The following is a 24,694-nucleotide window of genomic DNA, read 5'->3' on the forward strand; positions in this document are numbered from 1 at the left end:
CCCTGTGGCTTCATCTGGATCCCTTATGTATTTGAGCTTTAGTTACAGAGATTTTTACTCATGTTATATAATTGTCAGCTGCTGGGTCGCAGAGTAGCCGAATTCAGCTTTGTGTTGGTCAAACAGCTTTCGTATGGCACTGATGTAAAGTTCACTGTACTTTTCCACCGTCTCATTGTCAGGATCACTGATTTTGGGGACTGGAATGGGTTCTCCAACTATAGAGGAAGAACAGAGACGAGTGTCAGAGTCCCTATCACAACAACACTACCCACACCTTAGTAGGGGTGCACATTCCAACAGTATCTGTGGCTGTTCCCCTCCATTCATTCTTTCCCTTGCTCCAGGTATGTCCTGACATTCATTTTCTGGTCACTTAAGTCTTACCAATGCTCCAGAGAATAAAAGCAAGCGTAGGAAAGAGCTGAATGAATTTAAATAATTCATTTAATAATTTAAATAATAATGTTCCTATGACATCTGGTGAGCTCTATCCCACCCATGAATGGCAGCAAGTATTATCTGTTTGGTTGACCTTTCCACACTGCTTTCAGCTGCACCTTCTGTAATTCCTTTAGTGTACCCTGGTTGTGATCCAGATTGCCTTGGGATTGATGGATGACTTGGGGTGAGAGACCAAAAACTTGAGCGCCCTTGAAAAAGTAAGAAAGCTCACCAACAGTGGTAATTGGATGTTTGAAAGGAACAAGGCCCCAGGATTTCTGAGTGAAGCCCCTGCCATGGAAGGTACAGAAATTTATGCCGAAGAGCTTTTTGCCAGTTTTCTGGAAGTGTTTTTGGAAAAACCTTAGCCATGTGCCTTCAGGAAAGACCGTGTGGTTGTAAACCTCATTCTCACCAAAGGAGTAAGAAGGGACAAGGTATGATCTGCAAAGAGAAGGAGAGCAGTATGAGCTCTTCATTGAGCAAAATCTCCCCCAGCAACACTCTGAAGTGGAAAATATCCCCAACCTCCCACCAACATGACCAGATTTCAAGCACCCATATATCACCAGCTTCATGTTTCATTCCTGCCATACCACTTCCTCCAATGGAACCTCAGTATTGCTGCAGCGCCTTAGACCATGACAGCAAGAAGTAAGCTCAGGACTTAGCACCTTTGTTCAGCATCCAACATGATACCCGCAAACTGCACATGTATACATGCCACTTCTCTCTTCAAAGTCCTCCCAGAGCTTCTCACTGCAGCTCTCACTGCTTAGCAAGAGATCAGTGTCTTAGACCTTGGCCAGCTTCCCCACTACTTAACCTTATAAAGTGTGCCAAGTTCTCTCATCTCTGCCTTCTCTTTATGTAGCAAATTCCATTTTGCCTCTCAGTACTCTGTTCTAACCACATCTCTTTAAAGAAATCTTTGGTCACTCTCATTTCCCACTGTGGGTTTGTTATCCCTCAGCTAATTCTTCCCCCTGTTCTGCTTTCCCACCTTCATGCCCAGCCTTGTAGTCACCTCCTTACCTGTCTGTCCAATCAAAAGTGAAAATCTGGGCAGTTCTCTTTGAATCCCTAGGGTCTGGTCTGGTGTGGTACTGCATATATCATATTTTTTTTATTGAATGCATGGGTTTTCCCTTTTGTTTGTTTGTTTTCTGTATTGTTTTTGAGGTGCTGGGAATTCAACCCAGAGACGTGTACATGTCAAGCAAGCACTTTATCACTAAGATGGACCCCAGATCTTTAAACATTTTTAATTGGAGACAGGATCTTGTCAAATTGTCCAGGCTCGTTTTGAACTTGTAGTCTTCCTTCTTCAGACTATAGAGTGGAATGGATTTCGGGCATGTGACATAATGCCTAGCTCTTTTCCCATTTTTGTCTGATTGGCAATTTCTACTCATATTTTAACTTTAGCATAGTTCAGATGTCATTCTCCAATGAAACCTCTAGTCTGGGCCATAGTCTTTCCATAAATTGATGCTCTCATGGAACTTTGCATATTTCTCCTTTATTTTCATTTACCCAACAAATTTCCACTGAGTTCTTTTTATGTAATAGCACTGTTTTAGGTCATGTGGATACACCAGTGAATACAAAAGATGAGAAAAATGTCCACACTCATGGTGTTTATTGGAAATGAAAGAGGTGGCAATGGAGAGACTAGTGAGGACTGAAGTCAGGGAGGTGGCTGAAGACCAGATTCTTCAAAATCTTTTGCTCTGTGTGGCATAGGAGTTATTGGAGCATTTTGAGACATGATATAACTTGACCCATGGTTTACCAGGATCATGCTAGCTACAACTGGGACTAGAATCTTGGAGATGAAGGAAGCAGGGACAGAAGAAAAGGAGAAGCTCCAAGGATGTTTAGACCTATGGGATGGTAGTTGGGATGCTAAGTAGCTAGACTCTACATATGTTTTGTTATGATATGTGAACGGATTTGTAATCTACCTTGGATTTGTAATCTACCTTAGGTGTGTAATCTACATTGGGAGTCTTCAAGTACTGTCGATCATTTATTCCTGTATTCTGATGTCCTGTACTAAGCTTGATACATACTAGGTATTTGATAGCTGCTGAAAACACTCTGGGGTTATCATCTGAGCACTCAGCCAGTGCCATCATTGCCTTTGGGTGGTTCTTAGGGCCTCACAGTGAATAAGTAAATACAGAACAAAGCCGCTTTTTCCCAGAGCCCCAGATTAATGGACCTTCTTCTACTCTTTCTCCCCCAGTTTCAAGATCCAAAAGTGCTCACCCAAATGTCTGGAGTTCCAAATACCCCCAAGGCATAATGTGAAGGATAAAAGGAAGTAATCACAGTAAAGAGGAGGTATCTATCAGGTTTCCTAGAGTGTGTGCCATTTTGGGTAGAGCAACAGAGGTTCCAAGTAATGTGATAAGAGAGTCCCCAAACCTAGTGACCCACCCTGTCTTCAGTGCCAGCTTCACAAAACCTTTACGACTTTTTAGGTAGAGTATGGAGACTCCTGGGTTGGACAAGATGGCTTCATTAGCTCCGCCCACTACAATGATCACAGCATTGCCTGAGCCTCTCTGGGTCAGCTTATACTTCAGGGACAATTCACTCACTGGACATATACCTGTGAAACCAAAAAGTCAGGTAGTGGGTAGAATGAACTTGGGTGCCTGAGTGTAGGAGAAGGCTTCCTTCAGGTTCTTCCTGCTGGAGGCCCTTTATCACCTTCTGTCTTTGGTCTCTTGTCTTGAGTTAACCCTAACTGGAGAATGTATCCTTAGTAGCAGCTGCATGCTTGCCTTGGTAGGACTGCAGGCTTCTACAGTCAGGGTTATACTGATTTTCTCTGTCTGCTTCCATTCATAGTCTCCTGTCCTATAGACAGTCTTTAGCTTCCCCCTTCCCATTTCTACCCATAGACTGTAGAGTTGTCTTTCTCTCTGAGCAGGCTGAGCTCTAGAAAACCTCCAGAGGCATTTCCTCTGGTGGTGATCAAGCTAGCCACCACAAACTAGTGTGCTCCTCCCCGAAAATCAAGCTGCCAAAAGGATCCTTTGACTAGGATTTCAGATGATCAGACAGATCAAGCCAAACTGAAATGTAGATGAACAATGGAATGTGGATAGTATCCTGTTCAGTTAAAACCACAGATGTTCATCACTTTGAAATTCCATTTTTGCAGAATTTGCATCCAAGGTCTAGCCATCAACAGAAACCCTAGCTACATGGCCATATCAACCTAAGAGGAGAGCTGAAATATCCTCTGGGATTCCCCTCAAGATAAATGTATCTTACCTTTTAGTTTGCCTTCACTTGTTTTCTGATGTCCAGAAAGATGAATATTCATCCAGGGAGAAGGAAATCTGATACAATGCCCTGGTATTAAGCCTGGCACTGGGAAGTTGTCCTGGATTCTGATAGATGATTGTCCTTTATCCTTGGCATCTTAAGCAAGGATCAAGGGGCTCCCAGGAGACACAGGACATGGACCAAGACTGTATGTACTAATTGGTATGAGAGACTTTACAGTGTCTTTAAGGTGCCTTGAAATGAGAGCTTACATAGAGGCGCATGCGCACACACACACACACACACACACACACACACACCATACACACACACACACACACACACACACACACACACACACACACACACTATGAATGCCTGTAACTTCTCTTGCTGCCCAACAAAAATGCTTCTCACAATCTGTGCAGAATCTGATAATTGGGCACATACTCCTGATACTGGTTGAATGCTTTTAGAAAATAAATCAAGTCATCTATCCCAGAATGACTATCAGGGCTTATTGAGGGTAGACATCTTGAGTTGAATTTCAGAACAAGATGATTGCTTGTACTCACCCTTGGACATCACATACTCTCGTACAGCTGGCAACCAGAAGATCCCTTCCAATGTTGCTAAATAGGGAGTTATAGAAGGGAACAACTTGGAAAAGCCAGTGGCCTCAGTACCAAAGTTGATGAAGGCACCAAAAGACAGAATACCATGGGGATGGTTGATAATGATGTAGTTGTGTTTGGGAGAAAGGTCATGAGTCTTCACCAGCTGTTAGAAGAAGATTGAGGGAGACTGATCAGGAAGAAGGATGAAAGGATCCATAAAGTCAGAGCCCAGCTGATAGCCTCCATATCCTTAAGATGTTATTGTCATAGAGATTCCCGGGGATTATGGTGCTAAGAGATGCTGACCTGGGTTTGCCACTGTGGAAAAAGGTATTGCTCATCTGTCTCCTCACTTGCAAATCTATTTTGGGTTTCTGTTCTACATTATACTGCTATGCCTTCACCTTCACTGATGGCCATTGGAGCCCTTGAAAACATGGATCTCAACAGAAAGTGGGAATTCAAGCAATAAGGAGCAAGGGCATCCAGAAGAAAAATGGGCATGAAAAGGAAAGGTTACCTTTACTGGGAAGTAGCTTTGGAAATACTTCCAGAGGGTCCAGTTTCGTACCCAATCTGAACGCCTACCATCTGTGGACAGAGAAAAAGAGAAGGGCAAGTGGGCCATTGCCAGTCCCTCTACCCCTCCCAGAGGTGAAAATTTTGGCCTATGCTCCTCAAGTTTTAGAAGCTGCCTCCCTCTTATATCTCAGATGTCCTGGGTCCAACTACTAAACAGAAAACTAGAAAGGTGACAGGGAAACAACCTACTCAGAGATCCCAGTCTCTTAAAGCTTCATGAAGCCCGTCAAAGACCTTTGTTCCATCTTCTCATCTCTTTATCCACCTCCCTCTTCCATGTTCCCATGACTCCACTCTTAGCACAGACACAACCACAATTCTATTCACTTCTCTTACCTTGAGTGTGGGTTTTCCAATCATAGGCAAGCCAGGCAAAGCAGAGAACAGCCAAGGGCCATAATTTACTGAACAGGATGGAATAGGGTATACCGAAGAGGGAAATACATCCTGAGGAGACACAACCCACATATGCCCTTCAGTTACTCTCAAGGCTTGATATGCCTCTCACAGCCTCATCTCATCTCTACACTAAGGGATCACGCAAGGCTGATATGGGGACCTTTTTTTCTTTTCCCCTCAGCCATTGCCTATCTCTTGCTCTAGCTCAGGCTGCTGTCTGGATCCTCCTGATGTCTGAGATCTTGTTCAAGGAAGCTGCAGAATCATAAAGTCCTCAGAGTACTTCTTCAGCTGGGGTCAAAGAGCAAAACTGCTTGGCAAAAGGAAAGAGAAGCACATTGGGCTGGTGCCTGATTATCTTCAGTCTGCTGGTTCAGAAAGTTCCTTCTAGAAGGTTGGTTTTCTTGCTTTGTTGAACTGATAAACCTATACTATCTTCTGAGGGTAGGAACCTGTTTGCAGTGTCCAGGCTGTCTGATATTGAGAAGAAAATGTAGATTAGAAACTGCTTCATTGTGTTTTATTTTGTCTCCAATCATAGGGTTGCAAAGTGTTCAGAATGGGGAAATGTCTCTCTGCTAGCAAAGAGACATGGCACACTACAAGAAGCAAACATGTGATGGCTTGTCCCATCCAAGGCTTGTTCATGATAGACAAGAGCTCGACCAATGAACTACATCCTCAGTAATGGGTTCCACTTTAAATAAGCATGTAGTCTTAGGACACTTGCTCTGAGTACCTCCAGAGCGCAGCTCCCTGAGGCCCTTATGTTGGCAAGACATCAACACAGGTTAGGATTAGTGACACACATGCCTTTAATCAAGCACTTGGGAGGCAAAGGCAGGCAGATATCTGTGAGTTTGAAGCCAACCTGGTCTATACTGTAAATTCAAAGAGAGCCAGAGCTGCACAGTGAGACCCTGTCTTGAATCAATTAACTAGTCAACCAAACAACAAACAAACAAAAACAAACACCAACACAGCAATGGTGTTTTTGAGATGGCATCTTGGGGCTACTTAGTCCGCTGCTGAGCAGCCGGTATGAAGAGAAGAGGGTTTTTACTGGTGTGTTCCTTCAGCCAGTGCTGCTAGCAGCCCTGGGTACAGCCTTTCCTCAGCTCTTTTAAAAGTCCATGTGGTTGCAGATTCTTTAAGCCTCCTCTGACTCCTACAGCAGTTTGCTGTTGGTGTCCCTTTCCACAGTAAGTGGAGCGCTCTCCAGATCATGCCAATCTCTCTGAGATTGACTCTAACCTTACTGCTTTGTGAAGTTCCCGATTTGACTTTGCTGTTTAAGCTAGAAACACCAGTGCACCGTATAACTCTTCTGATAGTTATTCTCTAGCTTTCTCCAGTCTCCAGTACCTTGTAGATGCTAGCAGACCATACCTGTATGTCACCACCCTCTTCTGACCACAAATGTGGGATTTAAGGAGGTAGCAGGGCTAGTGTGGTAGTACGTACTTGTGATCTTAGCGGCTGGGAGGCAAAAGTAGGAGGTTCGGGAGTTTAAGGACATCTTTGGATACATCATGAATTTGAGGTGAGCCTGAGCTACATAAGACTCTATCTTAAGAAAAGAGAGCAAGAGAGTGAAAGCTAGAGAGTGAGAAAACAGAGAGTTCATGTGCACATGTGACACTTCCATTGACACTAGGTCACGGTTCCAAGATCTTCTCTTTGTGTTCCAATTAGGCATTTTGGAGGGGATTATCAAGGAAGACTCTTAGATGTATATTCTCCTAATTCAGTTCACACACTAAAGGTGACCAAGCCACTGAAACAGATGCGCTGTGTGCTTATCTTCAACCTAATTTTTGTTTCCTACTAGGCTATGATGCTCACCATCTTTCTATCTGCTTGTTTATTTGCCTTCTGTGCATCCTCTTTTTTGTGCTAGTGGGATTGAACCTAGGATCTCAGAAATGCTAGGCAAATATCCTACTACTGAGCTACATCTAAGTCCCTTGATAAACAGATAAATATTTATCTATTTATCTATTTATTTATTTTTATTTTGAAGGCACATCTTGTTAAATTACTTACGATGGTCTAGAACTTGTCCTGAATCCTAGGTAATTCTTGATCATGGGACCCTTCCACCTCAGACTCCTTGGTAGCTAGCATTACAGGCATATACCCTCATTCATGGCCTCTGTGTGTTTTCTTGAATGAAGTGTATATTCAAATATTTTGTCCATTAGTCCTCTTTTTTTATTGCCATTGAGACAGAGTCTCAGGAAGCCCCAGAGTGCTCTCAAACTGGCTATGTATCCAAGGATGACCCTTAACTTCATCTTTTCCCGTCTCTATCACCCAAGCACAAGATTACAGGGATTTACTAGTTTGCCCACTTTTTATTCACTTCCAATCTGTTTTTATATTGTCTTATTATGGATTCTGGACATTCTTCAACATTTTACATACAAGTACTTTGTCTGTGGAAGTACTTCCTTCCAGTCATTGCTTTCCTATTAACAAGGGTTTTCATAGTGTAAAGCTTTTTGTTTTAGTGAAGCATAATTTGCTAGACATTTTTCCCTTTACGGATTCCTTTTCCAGTACTTCTTTAAAATGTGTGTGTGTGTGTGTGTGTGTGTGTGTGTGTGTGTGTGTGTACACATGGCGACAACTTTCAGGAATTATCTAACCACGAGGGTACACTCCCAGCTATGTTTGTTTTTATTTTAAAATAAAACCTCTTAACCAAGCAAGTCAAAGACTTGTATGAAAAAAATTTTAAGTCTCTGAAGAAAGAATTAGAGGAAGATATGAGAAGATGGAAAGATCTCCCATGCTCATGGCTTGGCAGGATTAACATAGTAAACATGGCCATCTTACCAAAAGCAATCTACAGATTCAATGCAATTCCCATCAAATTGCCAACACGATTCTTTACAAACCTGGAAAGAAAAATTCTCAACTTCATATGGAATAACAAGAAACCGAGAATTGCTAAAACAATCCTCTACAATAAAAGATCTTCTGGAGGTATCTCCATCCCTGATCTCAAGCTGTACTATAGAGCAACAGTTATAAAAACTGCATGATACTGGCATAGAAACAGAATGGTGGATCAATGGAATCGAACAGAAGACCCAGAAATAAACCCACACACTTACGGACACCTGATTTTTGACAAAGATGCCAAAACCATACAATGGAAAAAAGATAGCATCTTCAACAAATGGTGCTGGTCCAACTGGATGTCTACATGTAGAAAAATGCAAATAGATCCATACTTATCACCCTGCACAAAACTGAAGTCCAAGTAGATCAAAGACCTCAACATAAAACCAGACACATTAAATCGGCTAGAAAAAAAAAAAGTGGGGAATACCCTAGAACTCATTGGTACAGGAGAAAACTTCCTGAACAGAACACCAACAGCACAGGCTCTAAGAGCAACAATCAATAAATGGGACCTCATGAAATTGAAAAGCTTCTGTAAAGCAAAGGACACAGTCATCAAAACAAAGCGACTGCCTACAGATTGGGAAAGAATCATCACCAACCCTTTATCTGACAGAGGACTCATATCCAGTATATATAAAGAACTAAAGAAGCTGAAAAGCAGCAAACCAAGTAATCCACTTAAAAAATGGGGAACAGAGCTAAAGAGAGAATTCTCTGTAGAGGAATATCGAATGGCAGAGAAGCACTTATAGAAATGCTCAACCTCATTAGCCATTAGGGAAATACAAATCAAAACAACCCTGAGATTTCACCTTACATCCATCAGAATGGCAAAGATGAAAAACTCAAGGGACAACACATGCTGGAGAGGTTGTGGAGAAAGGGGAACCCTCCTCCACTGCTGGTGGGAATGTAAGCTTGTACAACCACTCTGGAAATCAATCTGGCGCTTTCTCAGACAACTAGGAATAGTGCTTCCTCAAGATCCAGCCATACCACTCCTAGGCATATACCCAAAAGAGGCTCAAGTACACAAAAAGGACATTTGCTCAACCATGTTTGTAGCAGCTTTATTTGTAATAGCCAGAAGCTGGAAACAACCCAGATGCCCCTCAACTGAAGAATGGATGCAGAAACTGTGGTACATCTATACAATGGAGTATTACTCGGCAATGAAAAATAAGGAAATCATGAAATTTGCAGGTAAATGGTGGGACCTGGAAAGGATCATCCTGAGTGAGTTGTCCCAGAAGCAAAAAGACACGCATGGTATATACTCACTCATATAAACATACCACATAGAATAAACCCACTAAAATCTGTACATCTAAACAAACTAAGCAAAAGAGAGGACCCTAACTAAAATGTTCAATCCCCATCCTGAAAGGCAAAGAGGATGGACATCAGAAGAAAAAGAAAATAGGAAACAACCTTGGAACCTGCTACAGAGGGCCTCTGAAAGCCAGAAGAAAACAGGAAACAACCTTGAAACCTGCCACAGAGGGCCTCTGAAAGCTTCTGCAGTATAGACTGTCAAAGCAGATGCTGAGCCTGATGGCCAACTGATGGGCAGAGTGAATGGAATTCTATGTAAGAAGTGGGAAATAGTAAGAGCTGGAGGGGACGGGAACTCCACAAGCAGAGCAACAGAACAAGATAATTTGAACACAGGGAACTTCCCAGAGACTCATACTCCAACCAAGGACTATTCGTGGAGATAACCTAGAACTTCTGCACATATGTAGCTCATGGCAGTTCAGTGTCCAAGTGGGTTACATAGTAATGGGAAGAGGGACTGCCTCTGACATGATCTGATTGGCCTGCTCTTTGATCACTTCCCCCTGAGGGGGGAGCAGCCTTACCAGGCCACGGTAGAGGACAATGCAGCCACTTTTGATGAGAACTGATAGACTAAGATCAGAAAGGAGAGGAGGACCTCCCCTATCAGTGGACTTGGGGAGTGGCATGCATGCAGAAAGGGGAGGGAGGGTGGGATCAGGAGGGGAGGAGGGAGGGGCTTATGGGGGGATACAAAATGAATAAAGTGTAATTAATAAAATTAAAAAAATGCAAAAAAAAAAGAAAACCTCTTTACGTTGACCAGGCTAGCCTAGAATTCATTCTGTAGCCTAGGCAAGCTTTGAACTGTGATCCTCCTGCCTCATCCTCCAGAATGGATGTGATTATAGGCCTGCACCATCAGGCCCAGCCCTCCCATGTTTTCTCCTACAAACTGATAACTTTCTGTTTCACATTTAGATCTATGAGCCATTTCAAGTTGTTTTTCCCACATGTGCACTGTGGCACATGCACACAGGTATACACACACATGTAAAATGTAATAAAATTAATAAAAAGACAGTGATTGTATATCACTATTCTGTGATTTTTTTTTTTACCTCCATGACTTCTTCTGTCTTTATTTTTTAGTAGACAAAAGCTTTTACAGCTGGACCGTGGTGTTATTCACCTTTAATTTCTTCAGCACTTGGGAAACAGAGGCAGGCAGATCTCAGTGAGTTTGAGGCAGGCTAGTCTACAGACTGAGTTCCAGAACAGCCAGGGCTATAGAGAGAAAGACCCTGTCTTAAAAAACAAGCAAGCAAGCAAGCAAGCAAACACACAAACAAAGCTTTTCTAAAACTCTGAATTCTGTCCCCCTCATCTGTACGAGGGATTGAAGATAGGGCCTCACATATGCTATGCCAACACTCTACCACTGAGCTATGCCCTCTGGCTGAAAGTCAAAGATGGCTCATCTCTTGCTAAGAGCTGGAACATCCTTCCTGCAGTTAAAAATGTGACTTACAGCCACCTTTCAGCCCATTCCAACACAAACAAAACAAAATCTGTGCAAAACTGGTAGAGGCAAGATTTTTCAGTCTTCTCACTTTGTAGAATGGTGGTGACATCAATCACATTTCTTTTGATATGAGACTTTTGGTAGCCTCTGATGGGCATGGCCACTGGTCGTTCCCACACCTCAGCTAAATCAGGATCCATAGGCCCTGACTTGCACAGTCTTCAGATCACGAAAGGCATGTGCAAACAGCAGTAGTTAACATGCAATAGTGTTGTGAACCAGCAGCAGCTGTCCTGCAGCGCCCAAATATCCTGCATAGAGTCCAGGTGCAGGTAGGTCACAGAGAGTGCAGGAGTGCCAGGTGGCCAACTCTTGTCAGTGGTATGAGTGCACATCTGGGTTCAGGGATAACAACCTCTCTGGTTTGGGGCAGAGAGGGAAGCAGTCCCTGGGCTACTGCAATGGTATACATGCCTCCTGGAAGGCTTCACATTATCTCTTATTTCCAACCACATTTTGTTGGAAACTTTAGAGTTTTCTCTAGATTAGATTATGTCCTCTACTAACAGATAATTCCACATCCCTTTCAGTTTAGAGGGTTTTTAAATTTTCTTTTCCTTTACAAATTGCCTTAGTTAAGAATTCCAGTCCTCTATTGAATAGAAATGATAAGAGTAGAAAAAGAATCATCTCATTGTTCATCAAGTGTGATTGTAGCTGTGGGCTCTTTATATGTGACCTTCATGATGCAGAGATACATTCCTTCTCTGTCCAATTTGGTGAGAAGTTTTACCTTGAATGAATATTGAATTTTCCAAAGTTTGGTTTCTGTATTTTTGAGACAACCATGTGCTTGTTTTTGTTAATGTTTGACTATCATTTACTGACTCTAACATGTTGAAGATGTACATATTCACATCGACGGCATAAATTTCACTTGGTCATGGTGAATATTTTTTTTATGTGCTATTGGCTTTGGTTGCCTCCATGCTCTGCTCATTGGAGATATGGCCTTCTACTTTTCCTGTAGTATTCTTGCCTGCTATGAGAGTGCTGATTACTTTGTAAAATGAGTTGGACATCTTCTCCTCTTTGTTTTTTTGGGAAGAGGTTAAGAAATGTTAAACCGTGTGGTGGTGGTGCACACCCTTAGTCCCAGAACTTGGGAGACAGAGGCAGTTGGGTCTGTGTGAGTTCAAGGCCATCCTGTTCTACAGAGTAAGTTCTAGGAGAGCCAGGGCCACACTGAGAAACCCTGTCTCAAAAAACCAAAAGGAAAAGAAAAAAAGGAAAGTTGATGTTAACTCTTCTTTAAATGTTTGGTAGAGTGAGTATATACCGTGTGTGTCTTTCTGCTTCTGGCATAGCTCACTCAGGATGATCCTTTCCAGGTGCCACCATTTACCTGCAAATTTCATGATTTCCTTGTTTTTCATTGCTGAGTAATACTCCATTGTGTAGATATACCACAATTTCTGTATCCATTCTTCAGTTGAGGGGCATCTGGGCTGTTTCCAGCTTCTGGCTATTACAAATAAAGCTGCTACAAACATGGTTGAGCAAATATCCTTTTTGTGTACTTGAGCCTCTTTTGGATATATGCCTAGGAGTGGTATGGCTGGATCTTGAGGAAGCACTATTCCTTGTTGTCTGAGAAAGCACCAGATTGATTTCCAGAGTGGTTGTACCAGTTTACATTCCCACCAGCAGTGGAGGAGGGTTCTCCTTTCTCCACAACCTTTCCAGCATGTGTTGTCACTTGAGGATTTGATCTTGGCCATATAATATAGGATAAACCTACTAAAATCTGTACGCCTAAAGAAACTAATCAAGAGGGAGGACTCTGGCTAAAGTGCTCAATCCCCACTCCAAAAGGCAAAGAGAATGGACACCAGAAGAAGAAGAAAACAGGAAACAAGTTAGGAGCCTCCCACAGAGGGCCTCTGAAAGGCTCTTCCCTGCAGACTATCAAAGCAGATGCTGAGACTTATGGCCAAACTGTTCGGCAGAGTGCAGGGAATCTTATGAAAGAAGTGGGAAATAATAGTAAGAGCTCGAGAGGACAGGAGGTCCATAAGGAGAGCAACAGAACCAAAAAAATTGAACCCAGGGGTCTTTTCTGAGACTCATACTCCAACCAAGTGCCATGCATGGAGATAACCTAGAACCCCTGCACAGATGTAGCCCATGGCAGTTCAGTGTCCAAGTGTGTTCTATAGTAATGGGAACAGGGACTGCTTCTGACATGAACTGATTGGCCTGCTCTTTGATCACCTCCCCCTGAGGGGGAGCAGCCTTACCAGGCCACAGAGAAAGACAATGCAGCCACTCCTGATGTGATTTGATAGACTAAGATCAGAAGGAAGGAGAGGAAGACCTCCCCTACCAGTGGACTTGGGGAGGGGAGTATATGGAGAAGGGGGAGAAGAAGAGGGATTGGAGGGGAGAAGGGAGGGAACTAGAGGAGGGATACAAATTAAATAAAGTATAATTAAAAAATTAAAAAAAGAATAAAAAATGTTTGGTAGAATTGAGCGACAGTACTTTATATACAAGGCTTTATACACAAGGTTGTGGGCTTTGATTTATTGAGAGGTTTTTGGTTACTGACTTAATCTACACTCAGTCAATGTATATGCACATTTTCTGATTGATATGTTTATATTTCTGTTCTTCTGTGATTCATACTTGCTAGGTTGTATATGTCTAGAGATTTAGCCACTTCATTTAGGTTATACACTTTGTTTGTATGAGACTTTTCATAGCAGCCCCTTGAGATCTTCTCTCTTTCTCAGGTAGTAGTTTTAATGTCTCTTCTTCAATTTTTTTATTTCATTTAATATGCTCTTTTTATTGGTTTATGAGCTAATAATTTGTTAATTTTATTTTTATCTGCAAGAGACCAACTTTTGCTTTGGTTGACATGTTCATTTTGTTTATGTGCTGATCTCTGTTATTCTTTCTTTGTGTTATCATCAGTGAACCTAGTTTGTTCTGATTCCAGTTCCCTTGAAGTACAAACTTATATTACTTGTTATTTGAGATCTTTATTTTTTCTAAACAAAAAGCACCTAAAGGTAGGTGCTTATCAACATAATCTTATTTTTGGATTTATAAGTATTTGATTTGAGGAAGTATTTAGTAGTGCTTAAGTTTCTACTTTCTGTTGCTTATTTTGACCTTTCTTTTCTTTCTTCCTCCCTACCTCCCTTTCTGTCTGCCTGTCTCCTCCTCCCTCCTCTCTCTCTCTCTCTCTCTCTCTCTCTCTCTCTCTCTCAGGATCTCATTGTATAGTCAGTCTAGACTGGCCTTGACCTAGCCATCCTCCTACTTCACAGCCTGCTGAGTGCCTAAAAAACAAGCAAACAAAAAGTACAAGCACATAAATAGGCAATAAATTTCTAAGGATTTTCTCTGGGTAATCATCCTATCTGCAAATGTTTTACTATCTTGTCACACTAGCTAGAACTTTTAATGTGTTGATACAAGTACCTGAAGGTGCTTTTCCCAGTCTTAGAGATAGTGTTCTGTCTTTGATCAAGTGTAGAGATGTTAGCTGTGGCATAGTCTGTACTTTTTTTTTTTTTTTAAACCTATGGATTGACAATGTTCCTGGCTATTTTTAATCTTGCTCTGTGTGTGTTTATGTGTGGGTGCGTTATGCATGCATGTGTATACATATTTTCAAATGTGCAGCTGCAGGTGTGTGGGCGCACATGGAGGCCCAATATTGGTGTCAGCTGTCTTCCTTGATAGGCTGTAGGATTTCTTTCTGAACCCAACGGTATCTAGTCTAGTTTGACAGTGTACTCCAGGGATTTCTAGTCTCTGCTTCCCAAGTGTTGGGACTTCAGGCGATTGACACACCTGCCTGGCTCTAATGTGGATTCTGAGGATCCAGACTTCCATTCCCATTCCTGTGCAGCGAATACTTTATACACAAGGCCCTCTCCCTAGCATCTTTGTCTTACTTTGAAAAAAATACTTTTTTTTTTTGTTTGAGACTATAATTCAACTGTCTTCAACTCCTGAGTTAGAATAACGGCCTCCCTTGAATCAGTTACCGATTTCTACCAGTTCTAATATCATTCCAATGATTCTGCTCCCCACTTTCAGGCTATCACCTGATCTAAGTCACCATTTTCTCTCTAGGCAAGGACAAGTTTCTTTGAAATCAACTATTTGCTTTCACTTGGATCTGGGTGTAATCAGTACAGTGCGGTTAAATTTGGTTCTGTCATTGAGCAGCACCTAACAGGAACATGTAACCAAAAGGCATGCCTGTGGCTTTGTGAGCACTTATTGGCTCTCACTTTACTATAAATATAGAAAGTTAAAGAGAACCCATGGCCTGGGAACGGTGGGGTAGGCCTATAATTGCAGCACCGGGTAGGCAGAGGCAGAGTCCACATATGTGTTGAGAAAGTATCCATTAATGAAAGAAGTCCAGCCGTCTAAGTGTGGTCTGGAGGGGCCCTTTTTGACCCAGTCTCTGGTTTCTTTATTGTACAATGTTTTAGGCCCTTCATCCTCTTCTGATATTGAGCTGCAGGGCTTCTGTGCAGGCTGCTTTCTTTGCCTGGCAGGCTGTTTCCTCAGATGTTTGCCTGGATGGCTCCTAACCACTTTTCAGATCTCATAGGAAGTGTGAGGACAGATACTATCAGACAGGGCTAGGAAATACTTGGGTCGAGTCAGGAGAGAGCTGAGTAAATTTGTTGAGACTTGCTTTGCTCGGCAATGGAAGACTATTGATGGCTTTTGGAAAAGGCAAACATGGAAATGTGCATTTCAAAATGCTGATGAGTAGCTCCAGAAATGAAGGGAACACCGGCAGCTTAAAAAAAAAAAAGAGAAAAGGCCACTGTGGTGGTGTATGGATGGATGATTTTTTTGAACAAACAATGACTAAAAATGACTTCAGGGTACTGTTATAAAGATTTCAGTTAAAACAAATTATTTAGACTACAGAAATTTTTCATTTAACAAGAGTATTATGTTAAGTAGTGTAGATGATATACATGTAGTTGTGGAAAGAACCAAAGTAGAGGAATCAGGTGCCCAACCACCAAAATCCTTTTCTTATTCAGCCTTCAACTTCCCACATCATTCCACATTTATATGTTTTTCTGTTCTTTTATTTTGATTACCTTTTCCCCAACTTTCTGCCTACCAAATTTCTTTCATCCTTCAAGGCTTACTTTAAAGATACTTCCTTGACGATAGCTTTGATAATCCCCCCAGAAGAATGAAAAGTTTCTTTCTCCGCACACTTGCAACATAATGCTTGTGCCAACCACATCTGTCTGGCTCTCTCCCCATTGGACCGTTCTTAGCACATTGTCAAGCATGGGGCAATGGCTTATGCTAGACTATTGCTACACAGAGCTGTATACTATCAATTGGATTTCCAAAGTCTCCAAGTGGCAGGTGAAAGTTAACAGGATGAGGAAATACAGTTGACCTTATTCTCAACAAGGAAGAGTCTTCTGCTGGTTTTTTTTGTGTGTGGAAGGCTATAGCGACTAGCTGCTCAGAGGATTAGCTGAACACCCTTCTGTGTGGAAACATTTACTTCAGAGAAATGGCCAAAGTCTGAGTGTTAGTGGTTGGCTAACTTGCTCTCAGAAAGCCAAGAATATATTTGGATTATCCAAAAGAATTTTCTGTGCTTATTTAGATTATTTATTGGAACTAAACCAATGATAAATGCTACTTGTTGGAGTAGAAGTGAATAAAATGATTGAACAAGCATTGACTGAGCCTACCTCTTAGGACATCTTTGTGCTAAAAGGAGGAGATTGTTGGGGACAGGAAGAGACAGGAACTAAATATGGAAGTGGAAATAAGTATGATCTGAGATGGTGAGTGCTGAACAGTGATTATGAAACACAGTGCTATTTGACATTCATTGTGCATTGTCTCAGTTAATCTTCTCACTGCCTTGGGAGGTAATGACTTATTATCTTATTATAATAATAACTTAATAACTTATTACCCTCACTTTACAGAGGAAGGAATGAAGGCTCTGAGACGACACGTATCTTCATGCCAAGACTTGAGAAAAGAGATTACATTTGCTGGGTCTCTATTAAGTGTCTGACACCTATTATGTGACAAGAGCTATTTCAAGTACTTCTTTCCCTGTGTTAATGCATATCAATACACACAGAAAACAAAGTTCCTTTCTTCCAGAGTCTCTCAGCCTTGTATGGAAGATAACCTCCCAAGATGAACTTCAGTTGGTAGAGAAAGTAAGCAAGGAAAAGCTTGAGAAAAGTCATGGAAACAGTAATGTCCAGGGTCTTTGAGTACCATTCTATCCTGCTGAAGTACATGAAGGAGCCATAGAATGAGTTGTTCCTGGGAAGAAAGCTGTAGAGATGAGCCCTGATGCTAGAGGGGCAGGCAAAGATATCAAGAAGAGGAATGGTAAAGATCCCATTCATTTCAGGAAGAGTTTGGCATGACTGGGAAAACATAAGAAACTGTAGTCAGGGAGTTGGGTGAAGGCGATCCATGATTCATGTGAATGGGAATGGAAATCTGAACAGTGCTATAGTCTCTTCAACCACTCTGAAAGCTGCCATGGAAGAAAAAGTATGATGACACCTGTCTGTCATTCTAGCACTTGGAAAGCTGGTCTTTAGAGTGTCTCAAAATAAAACACAAAGGAAAAAGAAAGGGGGTAAAGATACCATGGAAATTGAGTTTTTATCCCAGTGCAGTTCATTGGATGTAGAAAGGCTAGGGCATACTGTAGGATATTTTGTCTGGTCCTGCAGGGATGCATCAAATATGCTCAGTTTTCTAGGACCCTATTATCATTCTTCTTGAAGGTGCAATGAACTCAGAGTTTCAGTTGCCCATGTTCGAAGCACTTGTCATGCCTCTGTGGATCAAATGGCAAGGCTGACATAGTCTTAAGAGGCAGTACCATGATCTGAAAGTATGCCTGAAAGTTCAAGTGTTGGAAAGTAGATAAATGCAAAGGTTTTAAAGAGATGGGACCTTTAAACTGAATTAATGTTATTTCTGGATCAGGCTCCTGATAAAGTCGAGTTTTGCTTTCTCTTGTTCCTCTCTTTCTTGCATACTCTCTCATCCATCCGTTTTTCTACCAGGGAATGACAAAGGACAGCCCTTTCCTGATGTTGGCACCTTGATATTAGGTGTCTAGTCTCCAGTACCCTAGACAAAATACTGTTATGCATGAGTTGCTCAGACTGTGGTATTTTGCTATAGCAACAGAAAATAAAGACAGATGGGACGATGTAGCTCCAAATGATGTCAGTTTCTATAATAAAAATGAAGAAAAATTAACATGGGTTGAGTATTTTCTCATCTTGTTGTTTTGTAGAACAGCCATAAGATTCAGGAAGTACGCACTTTTTCTATGGTAAACAGGACTGGCTGACTTGCCTGAGGTCCCATAGAAATTGACAGTCATAGACAGAAATGTATTAGACTTTTGATGGCAAATAAAACTTATATTTCTCTATTAAAAAAAAAGAAATTGACAGTCCTCCATGCAAAGGAACTTGTAGCAAGTAAGTGGCAGAAATGACCTGTCCGACATCAAAGACTATCTCCTTTTTTTTTTTGTAGTATCAAAAACCAGAAGAAGGCAAGCACCCACACAAAAAGGATGAATAAAGGAAGGGGAAAACATAGAGTTAATGGTTTCTATCAAGGAACATGAAATCTAGGAAGATGGTATATTTAATGTCAAGTCTGCTTCTATGAAAAAATGAAAAAATCAGTTCTCACTCTCATGGAGCTCATTAGGCAGAGAGGGAAAACTGGGGCCTGCACACAGTAAAGTCCTGTAATAATTTAATGAATAAAGGGGAGTAGGTTCTGGTAAAACAGTGTATACCTTAATAACTTACTTTTTATAACATCTTTGTTTTGAGACAAGGTCTTGCTATACAGTCTTGGCTGGAATTCACCATGCAGCTCAGGCTAAACTCAAAGTCATGGCTCAATAACAGTCCAAATTCTGGGATTACAGGCTTAAGATGCCATGTGTGCATGAATCGCAACTTTTTGGAATATATTGATTTTTTTGATGGCACGCCTTTTAACTTCATCACTCTCCAGAAAACCATAGTGGAAAAAGAGGGATTCACTGATCCTTGTTTCAAAGTTATTTCAGCTTCTATAACTAAAGTAGAACATTGTGAGGTTTTTTTTTTTTTTTTTTAAGATGTAAGAGATGTTACCCAGTTTAGTCTTGAAAAGTGCCCTAGGTCTTCAGAACTGGCACAGTCTAGAAAGCGTTAAGGAGAAGATACGGGTCAAGTAATTTTTCTAAGGAGAAGGTGTCCATTGACAGTGTGGGAAGAACATTCAGCATCCAGTCAAGGAAGTAGGCAGAGCAGAAGTGAAGGGGTATTCCCCCTAACTCCATGGGGAGATTGCTTTAAATACAAACTTCATACAGGTAGATGAGCTGATGGAGGCTCAGAGTCAGACAGAGAAAATGCTCAAGGAGGCCCAGAGTACTAAATTTGTACAGAAAACTATTATTTTTGAGCAGAAAAGGGATATGGTCAATTTGTTTTATTTTTATTTTTTTAATTATTTTATTTTTTGATGGGACAACTAATATAGTTAACTGCAATGCATTAAGCCTTGAGTTTGATCCCAAAAACTGGGGGTAAAAAGACTTGTTGAGCATGCAGTAGAATAGATGGAAAAGGATGGAGACTAGAAACTAGAGGACCAGAACTATTATTCATAGTTCTGAGAGTTGGCAATGCCAAGCCCAGAAAGAGACACATAGAGAGCAAGCCTCAGAAGTCTGCCAGAGCTACCATCTTGCCTAACTCATCTTCTTATCTGTTCTTCTTACTTCCTCCTACTTATACCTCTGCCTTTTTCTTCCCATTTCCTGTAGTTTCTCTTTCCTCAACATAACATCCAGCAGCAATCGGTAACTGACTGTGATTCTGAATGTCATTCAGAGAGAATAACCAAGCAGGCTCAGAGCATAATAGAAGGAATAAAGAAAAGAGAGAAAGAGGATGCATGCAGAGGATTTCCTGTGGACACAGCTAAGGGGGTGATGAGACTAAGCTTTAGAGAGTTCCCAGACTTGGCCAAAGTCACACAGTGAACTGTAACCCCACTCTAACATAATCTGGGACTCATGACCTGAGCACATCATACTAGTCTGCTTCCCTTTCTAACCTTCTCAACCTGCTGTAAGATTTTATTTACCTGGCACCCTCATATTTCTTTCTCGTGGCTCTTTCACTTATCACAGTCCACATTAAAGTGTAGTTATTTGTGTGTCTGCCAAGCCCTAGCACATGAAATGCGTACAGTGGCTGAAGAGTTTGTTTCTGTTGGTTGATAGCAAAGAGCTTTTAATTAGATCATTGTTAGAGTCTCAGCAAAGGCAGCTCAAGGTCTTATTAATGAATATTTTCTACAACGATTGATGAATAGAACTGAACATGTTTGATACCTCTGTGGCCATTATGCTCCATTGAATAATTGATTTGGTTGTCTGCAATACCTAGGATTCTTGAAATTCTTATCATGATCACTGAAGAACAGAAACAGAATGTTATAAAAATGGAATGATAATCGGTCTAAAACAAGTCAAGAGAGAGGGCCAAGAAATACTTGAAGATATGCTCAGTGTCATTAGTCATCATGAAAATGCAAATCAAAACCATGGTGAAAGTTCATTTCACACCCATTAAGATGGTTAAAAAAAGAATCCAGAAGCTCTTGGTGATGATATAAAGAAATCCAACCCCTTGTGCACTGCTGTGCGAAATGTAAAATGGTGCTGCCACTGTGTAAATCAGGTTGGCAGTTCTTCAAAACAGTCCAAAATATAATTGTCATACAGCCCATAAATTTCATATATATATATATATATATATATATATATATATATATATATATATATATATATCCTACAGATTAGAAAACAGGGTTTCAAAGATGTTGTTAAACACTCATGCTTGAAACAGCATTATTTCTAATAGCCAAGAGGGAGAATTAATGCTCATTAATAGATGAATGAGTACACTAAATTTAATCTATTCATAAATGGGATATTTGATTTTAAAAGGAAGGAAATTCTACCATATGCTGCCATATGAAGAAACGTTCATAACTTTATGGTATGTTCAGTCAGCTAGTGACACAAGTGACTAACGGCACAATTGTCTTGAATAGGAAAGTTTATATGAATAGAAATTAGAATGGTGGTTTCCAAAGCTCTGGGGAGAGGAACTTAGGAATTCAGGGTTTTATGGGCACAGAGTTTCAGTATAAGAAGATGAAAAATTCTGAACATGGCTTAAAACACTATAAAATACAGTACAATTGATGATGCAACTGAACTGATGCTTGAGACAATGAAATTTGTTCTCTCTATAATTTATTATAATGAAACCCCTTTAATAATGAAGACAAAATAAATCAACTTTATTTTTATGTGTTTTCACTAGTGACACAATTGTGCCATTATGTGTCACAAGTGTTCCCATTCTACTTCTCCGAACTCTTTCAGGGTAGCTCACTGGGAGCCAGTGAGTTTTAGTGGGGAGGAGAATGCTGTCCCCAGCCTTCTTGATTCCCTACATACATAAGGTGTCGCCTGATAGCCCCTTTACCTTAGTCCTGCTGGAAGGCAGTGTGCCCTTTGAAAGGGGAAAAAAATGGATAAAGAAAAAGAAACCCTGAGAATTGTCTTCTGGGAGCAAAAGAAAACCATTGTACTGAAAATAGCTGCCAGAGTAGCCAGAACAATCTGAGCATGTGTGTTCAAGCACCGTACCAAGGAGACCTCAAGCCTGAACGTACCCACTCACAGAACTCTTCCCATCTCATTTTTTTTCATGGTGCTGGGGTTGGAGATGGTGCTTTATACCTGGTGCCCGCAGCTCTTCGACTCTTTCCCTCCTTTCCCTTCTCTTTTAGCCCCCTCTTTCCTCACCCTTTCTGGGATCCAGACTTGAAATGGTGGCTGTCACCTCAACAACCATGTCTCTTTTGACCTTCCTCTCTGCCCCTTATTTTTCTACTGGAGGGGAAGAACTTATCCAAGGGGGGGGGAGTTCTTTTTGAGGAAGTTAAAATAAAATGCCAAGGAAAACAGAAACTATGAAAAAATAAAAACAAAAATTTTCCCGAAAAATAACTTAGTTTTTCCTTTTATCCTTTCTCCTCCTCCCTCCCTGTATCTCCCTCCATCCCTCCTTCCTTTATTGCTGAGAAAGGGTCTCATTTCACAGATCAGGTTGGCTTGGAACTCAGTAGTCACTTCGTACCCCAGGCTAGCCTTGAACTCATAATATTCCTTCTGCCTAGGCCTCCTGAGTGATGGGGAATTACAGGTGTGAATTACTAGGCCTGCCTGATTTTAACTTCCTTTTATTTAAAAAAATATTTATCTATTATCATCATTATTATTTGCATATGTATATGATGTGTGATGTGTGAGAGTGTGGGGGCACATGCGCCACGTTGTGTGTGTAGAGGTCAGAAGACAACTTGAAGGAGTTGTTTATTACCTTCAGCTGTGGGTTTTGGGGATTGAAGTCAGTCTTGTTCAGTAGGAGCTTTTACCTATTGAGAAAAATCTCACCAGGTTTAATTTATTTTCCTTTCTTTTTCTTCTTTTTGTTTGTTTGTTTGTTTTATTTTGTATGTTTTTTTGTTGTTGTTGTTGTTGTTTTGAGACAAGTTTTCTCTGCGTAACACCTCTGCGCTGTTCTGGAATTCACTTTGTAGACCAGGGTGGCCTTGAACACACAGAAATCCATCTGCCTCTGTATTCAGAGTACTGGGATTAAAGGCGTGCACCACCATGACCAGCCTTAATTTCTTTTTCTTGACATAGCTAAAGTTAAACAGATGATGAGCACAGCATGATTTGATTTTAATGAAGCTTAGAAAGTCTGTATCTTCTGGGGGCTATCCTCTGGCAGTCTGATGAAGTGTATAAACCTTTTCTTTGAATAATATTTTTAAATGGATCAGCAAAACACTCAGCATACAAAGGCAGGCCACTATATTAAAACACCATTATCACATTCCTCACAATATGATATAGTAGCATACATGCGTCTTGCTCTATTCATTACGAAACCAGCTTTGACAGCAGTTTTAATAACTACTGAAATTTTGACGCCATCATCAGCATAAGCAAAATTTTGAGATGCTTTAACAAACAACTCCTTCAGTGAAATGCAAATCTCTTCCATGTCTGCTACTGACAAAACCGCAGGTGCTGCTATCACATCTAAGGCTTATCGCCTACATTCACCATTGAAGGAACAAACACATCTCAACTAGAAGTGAATGACAGTAAATCCATATTTCTTTCCACCAAAATCAAAATTCCCCAAGCTACCCCTTAATCCTTAGTCTATATCCCTCTGGTTAAGAATCTCTGCTCTAACAGGTCATATAGTCTGCTGTGGCTTGGCACCACCTACTTCCTACCCATCTCATCCTTCAAGATGCTCTTATTTCTCCCCACCCAGTTTCTACACTTGCCACTCTAGCTGACTTCCCAGGAAGCCTTGACTTCTGGCTTGATTCTAGGAGCCCGTTAGCCCAACACTGGTCACTGAGTCTGCCGAAAAATTCTAATGTCACTCACACAACCTCAGATTTTACAAAATTCGTCTACAACATTCTTGTAGTAGAGAAATCACCTTAGATCTTCCTAGTAATACCAACTACCACTCTGTCCCATTCTTAAATATGATTCTTTTCAGATAATTTGTAGAGGTCAGCTCTTGAGACTGGGATAATATTTAAACCAGAGCAGTTATAGCTTCATTCCTGGCCTCTGGTCCACCTCCAGAGGGATACAAGGACCTAAGAAGGTGCTGGCACCAGAGCTTCCCTCATGGGGGATGCCTGGCCTCTTTCTGGGCATGTTCCCTGGCATTTGAGGGTTACTCACCTAAAATTGCATAGACTGGAATCCACTGAGATACAGCAAATACTCGGAGGGCTTCCTGCAGATCTAGTTGGGAGAAAAAGGCCATAGTCTCAGTGCTTTCCAGCTGTGGCAGAAAGCTCAACCAGAAGCAATGAGCCACTTAGATGGAGCTGATGTCAGATGCTTTGCTCTTATCTCTTATCATCAGCACTGGTTAGCCACTGAGCTTTTATCAGATTTGACTGAACCTTTCCTCCAGTTTTCCTGACCCGCCCCAACTTCCTACACACAGAAGGTTGTACATTAGACTAATATATGTACCACTAGTTTTGACGAGAAAGCAGTGGCCTTGGATAGCTTTACCTGTTGGGTGGTTCTCTGACTAACTAGTGCAAGAGAATAGAATGGCTTTGTCCACCTTACTTACAGGCTCTACAAAGAAGCTTGCTGCTAATCAAACCTGCTTTAGAAAAGGGATCTAGAGGCCACACTTGCTTCCAAGCTAGTGGCTACTCTGGCTCCTTCAGCTGTGGGCCACCCAGCCCAATAGAGCTGGTGTCCAACATGCATATCTGGGCTTCTCCAATTCTTTTGTGTGCCTCTGTTCCCATGGGTTCTGAATCAGTAGCCAGACCCCACATGGCAAACAGGAAAAACACTGCTGTCAGGTTCCAGACACCTTCTCTCCCCTCCTCATGACTATTCCCTCCTGAAATCAATCAATTT

At 41.3% G+C, this 24,694-nt stretch overlaps 1 protein-coding gene across 1 annotated transcript; it reads right to left on the reverse strand.

Moving 5' to 3' along the window:
* Positions 1 to 63: 63 nt before the first annotated feature.
* Positions 64 to 24,074, reverse strand: Dgat2l6 (diacylglycerol O-acyltransferase 2 like 6). The gene is made up of 7 exons (XM_055605122.1): positions 23,990 to 24,074; positions 5,265 to 5,375; positions 4,867 to 4,937; positions 4,305 to 4,509; positions 2,890 to 3,064; positions 677 to 888; positions 64 to 218 (listed from the first exon to the last, which is right to left on the reverse strand). Exons 1-7 carry the CDS (start codon positions 24,072 to 24,074, stop codon positions 64 to 66), a joined length of 1,014 nt encoding a protein of 337 aa, XP_055461097.1.
* Between the last annotated feature and the right edge of the window lie 620 nt (positions 24,075 to 24,694).

The sequence above is a fragment of the Psammomys obesus genome, unplaced genomic scaffold (genome assembly GCF_907164565.1).
Source record: "Psammomys obesus unplaced genomic scaffold, mPsaObe1.curated_primary_1811, whole genome shotgun sequence".
In the NCBI taxonomy this organism is placed as follows: Eukaryota; Metazoa; Chordata; class Mammalia; order Rodentia; family Muridae; genus Psammomys; species Psammomys obesus.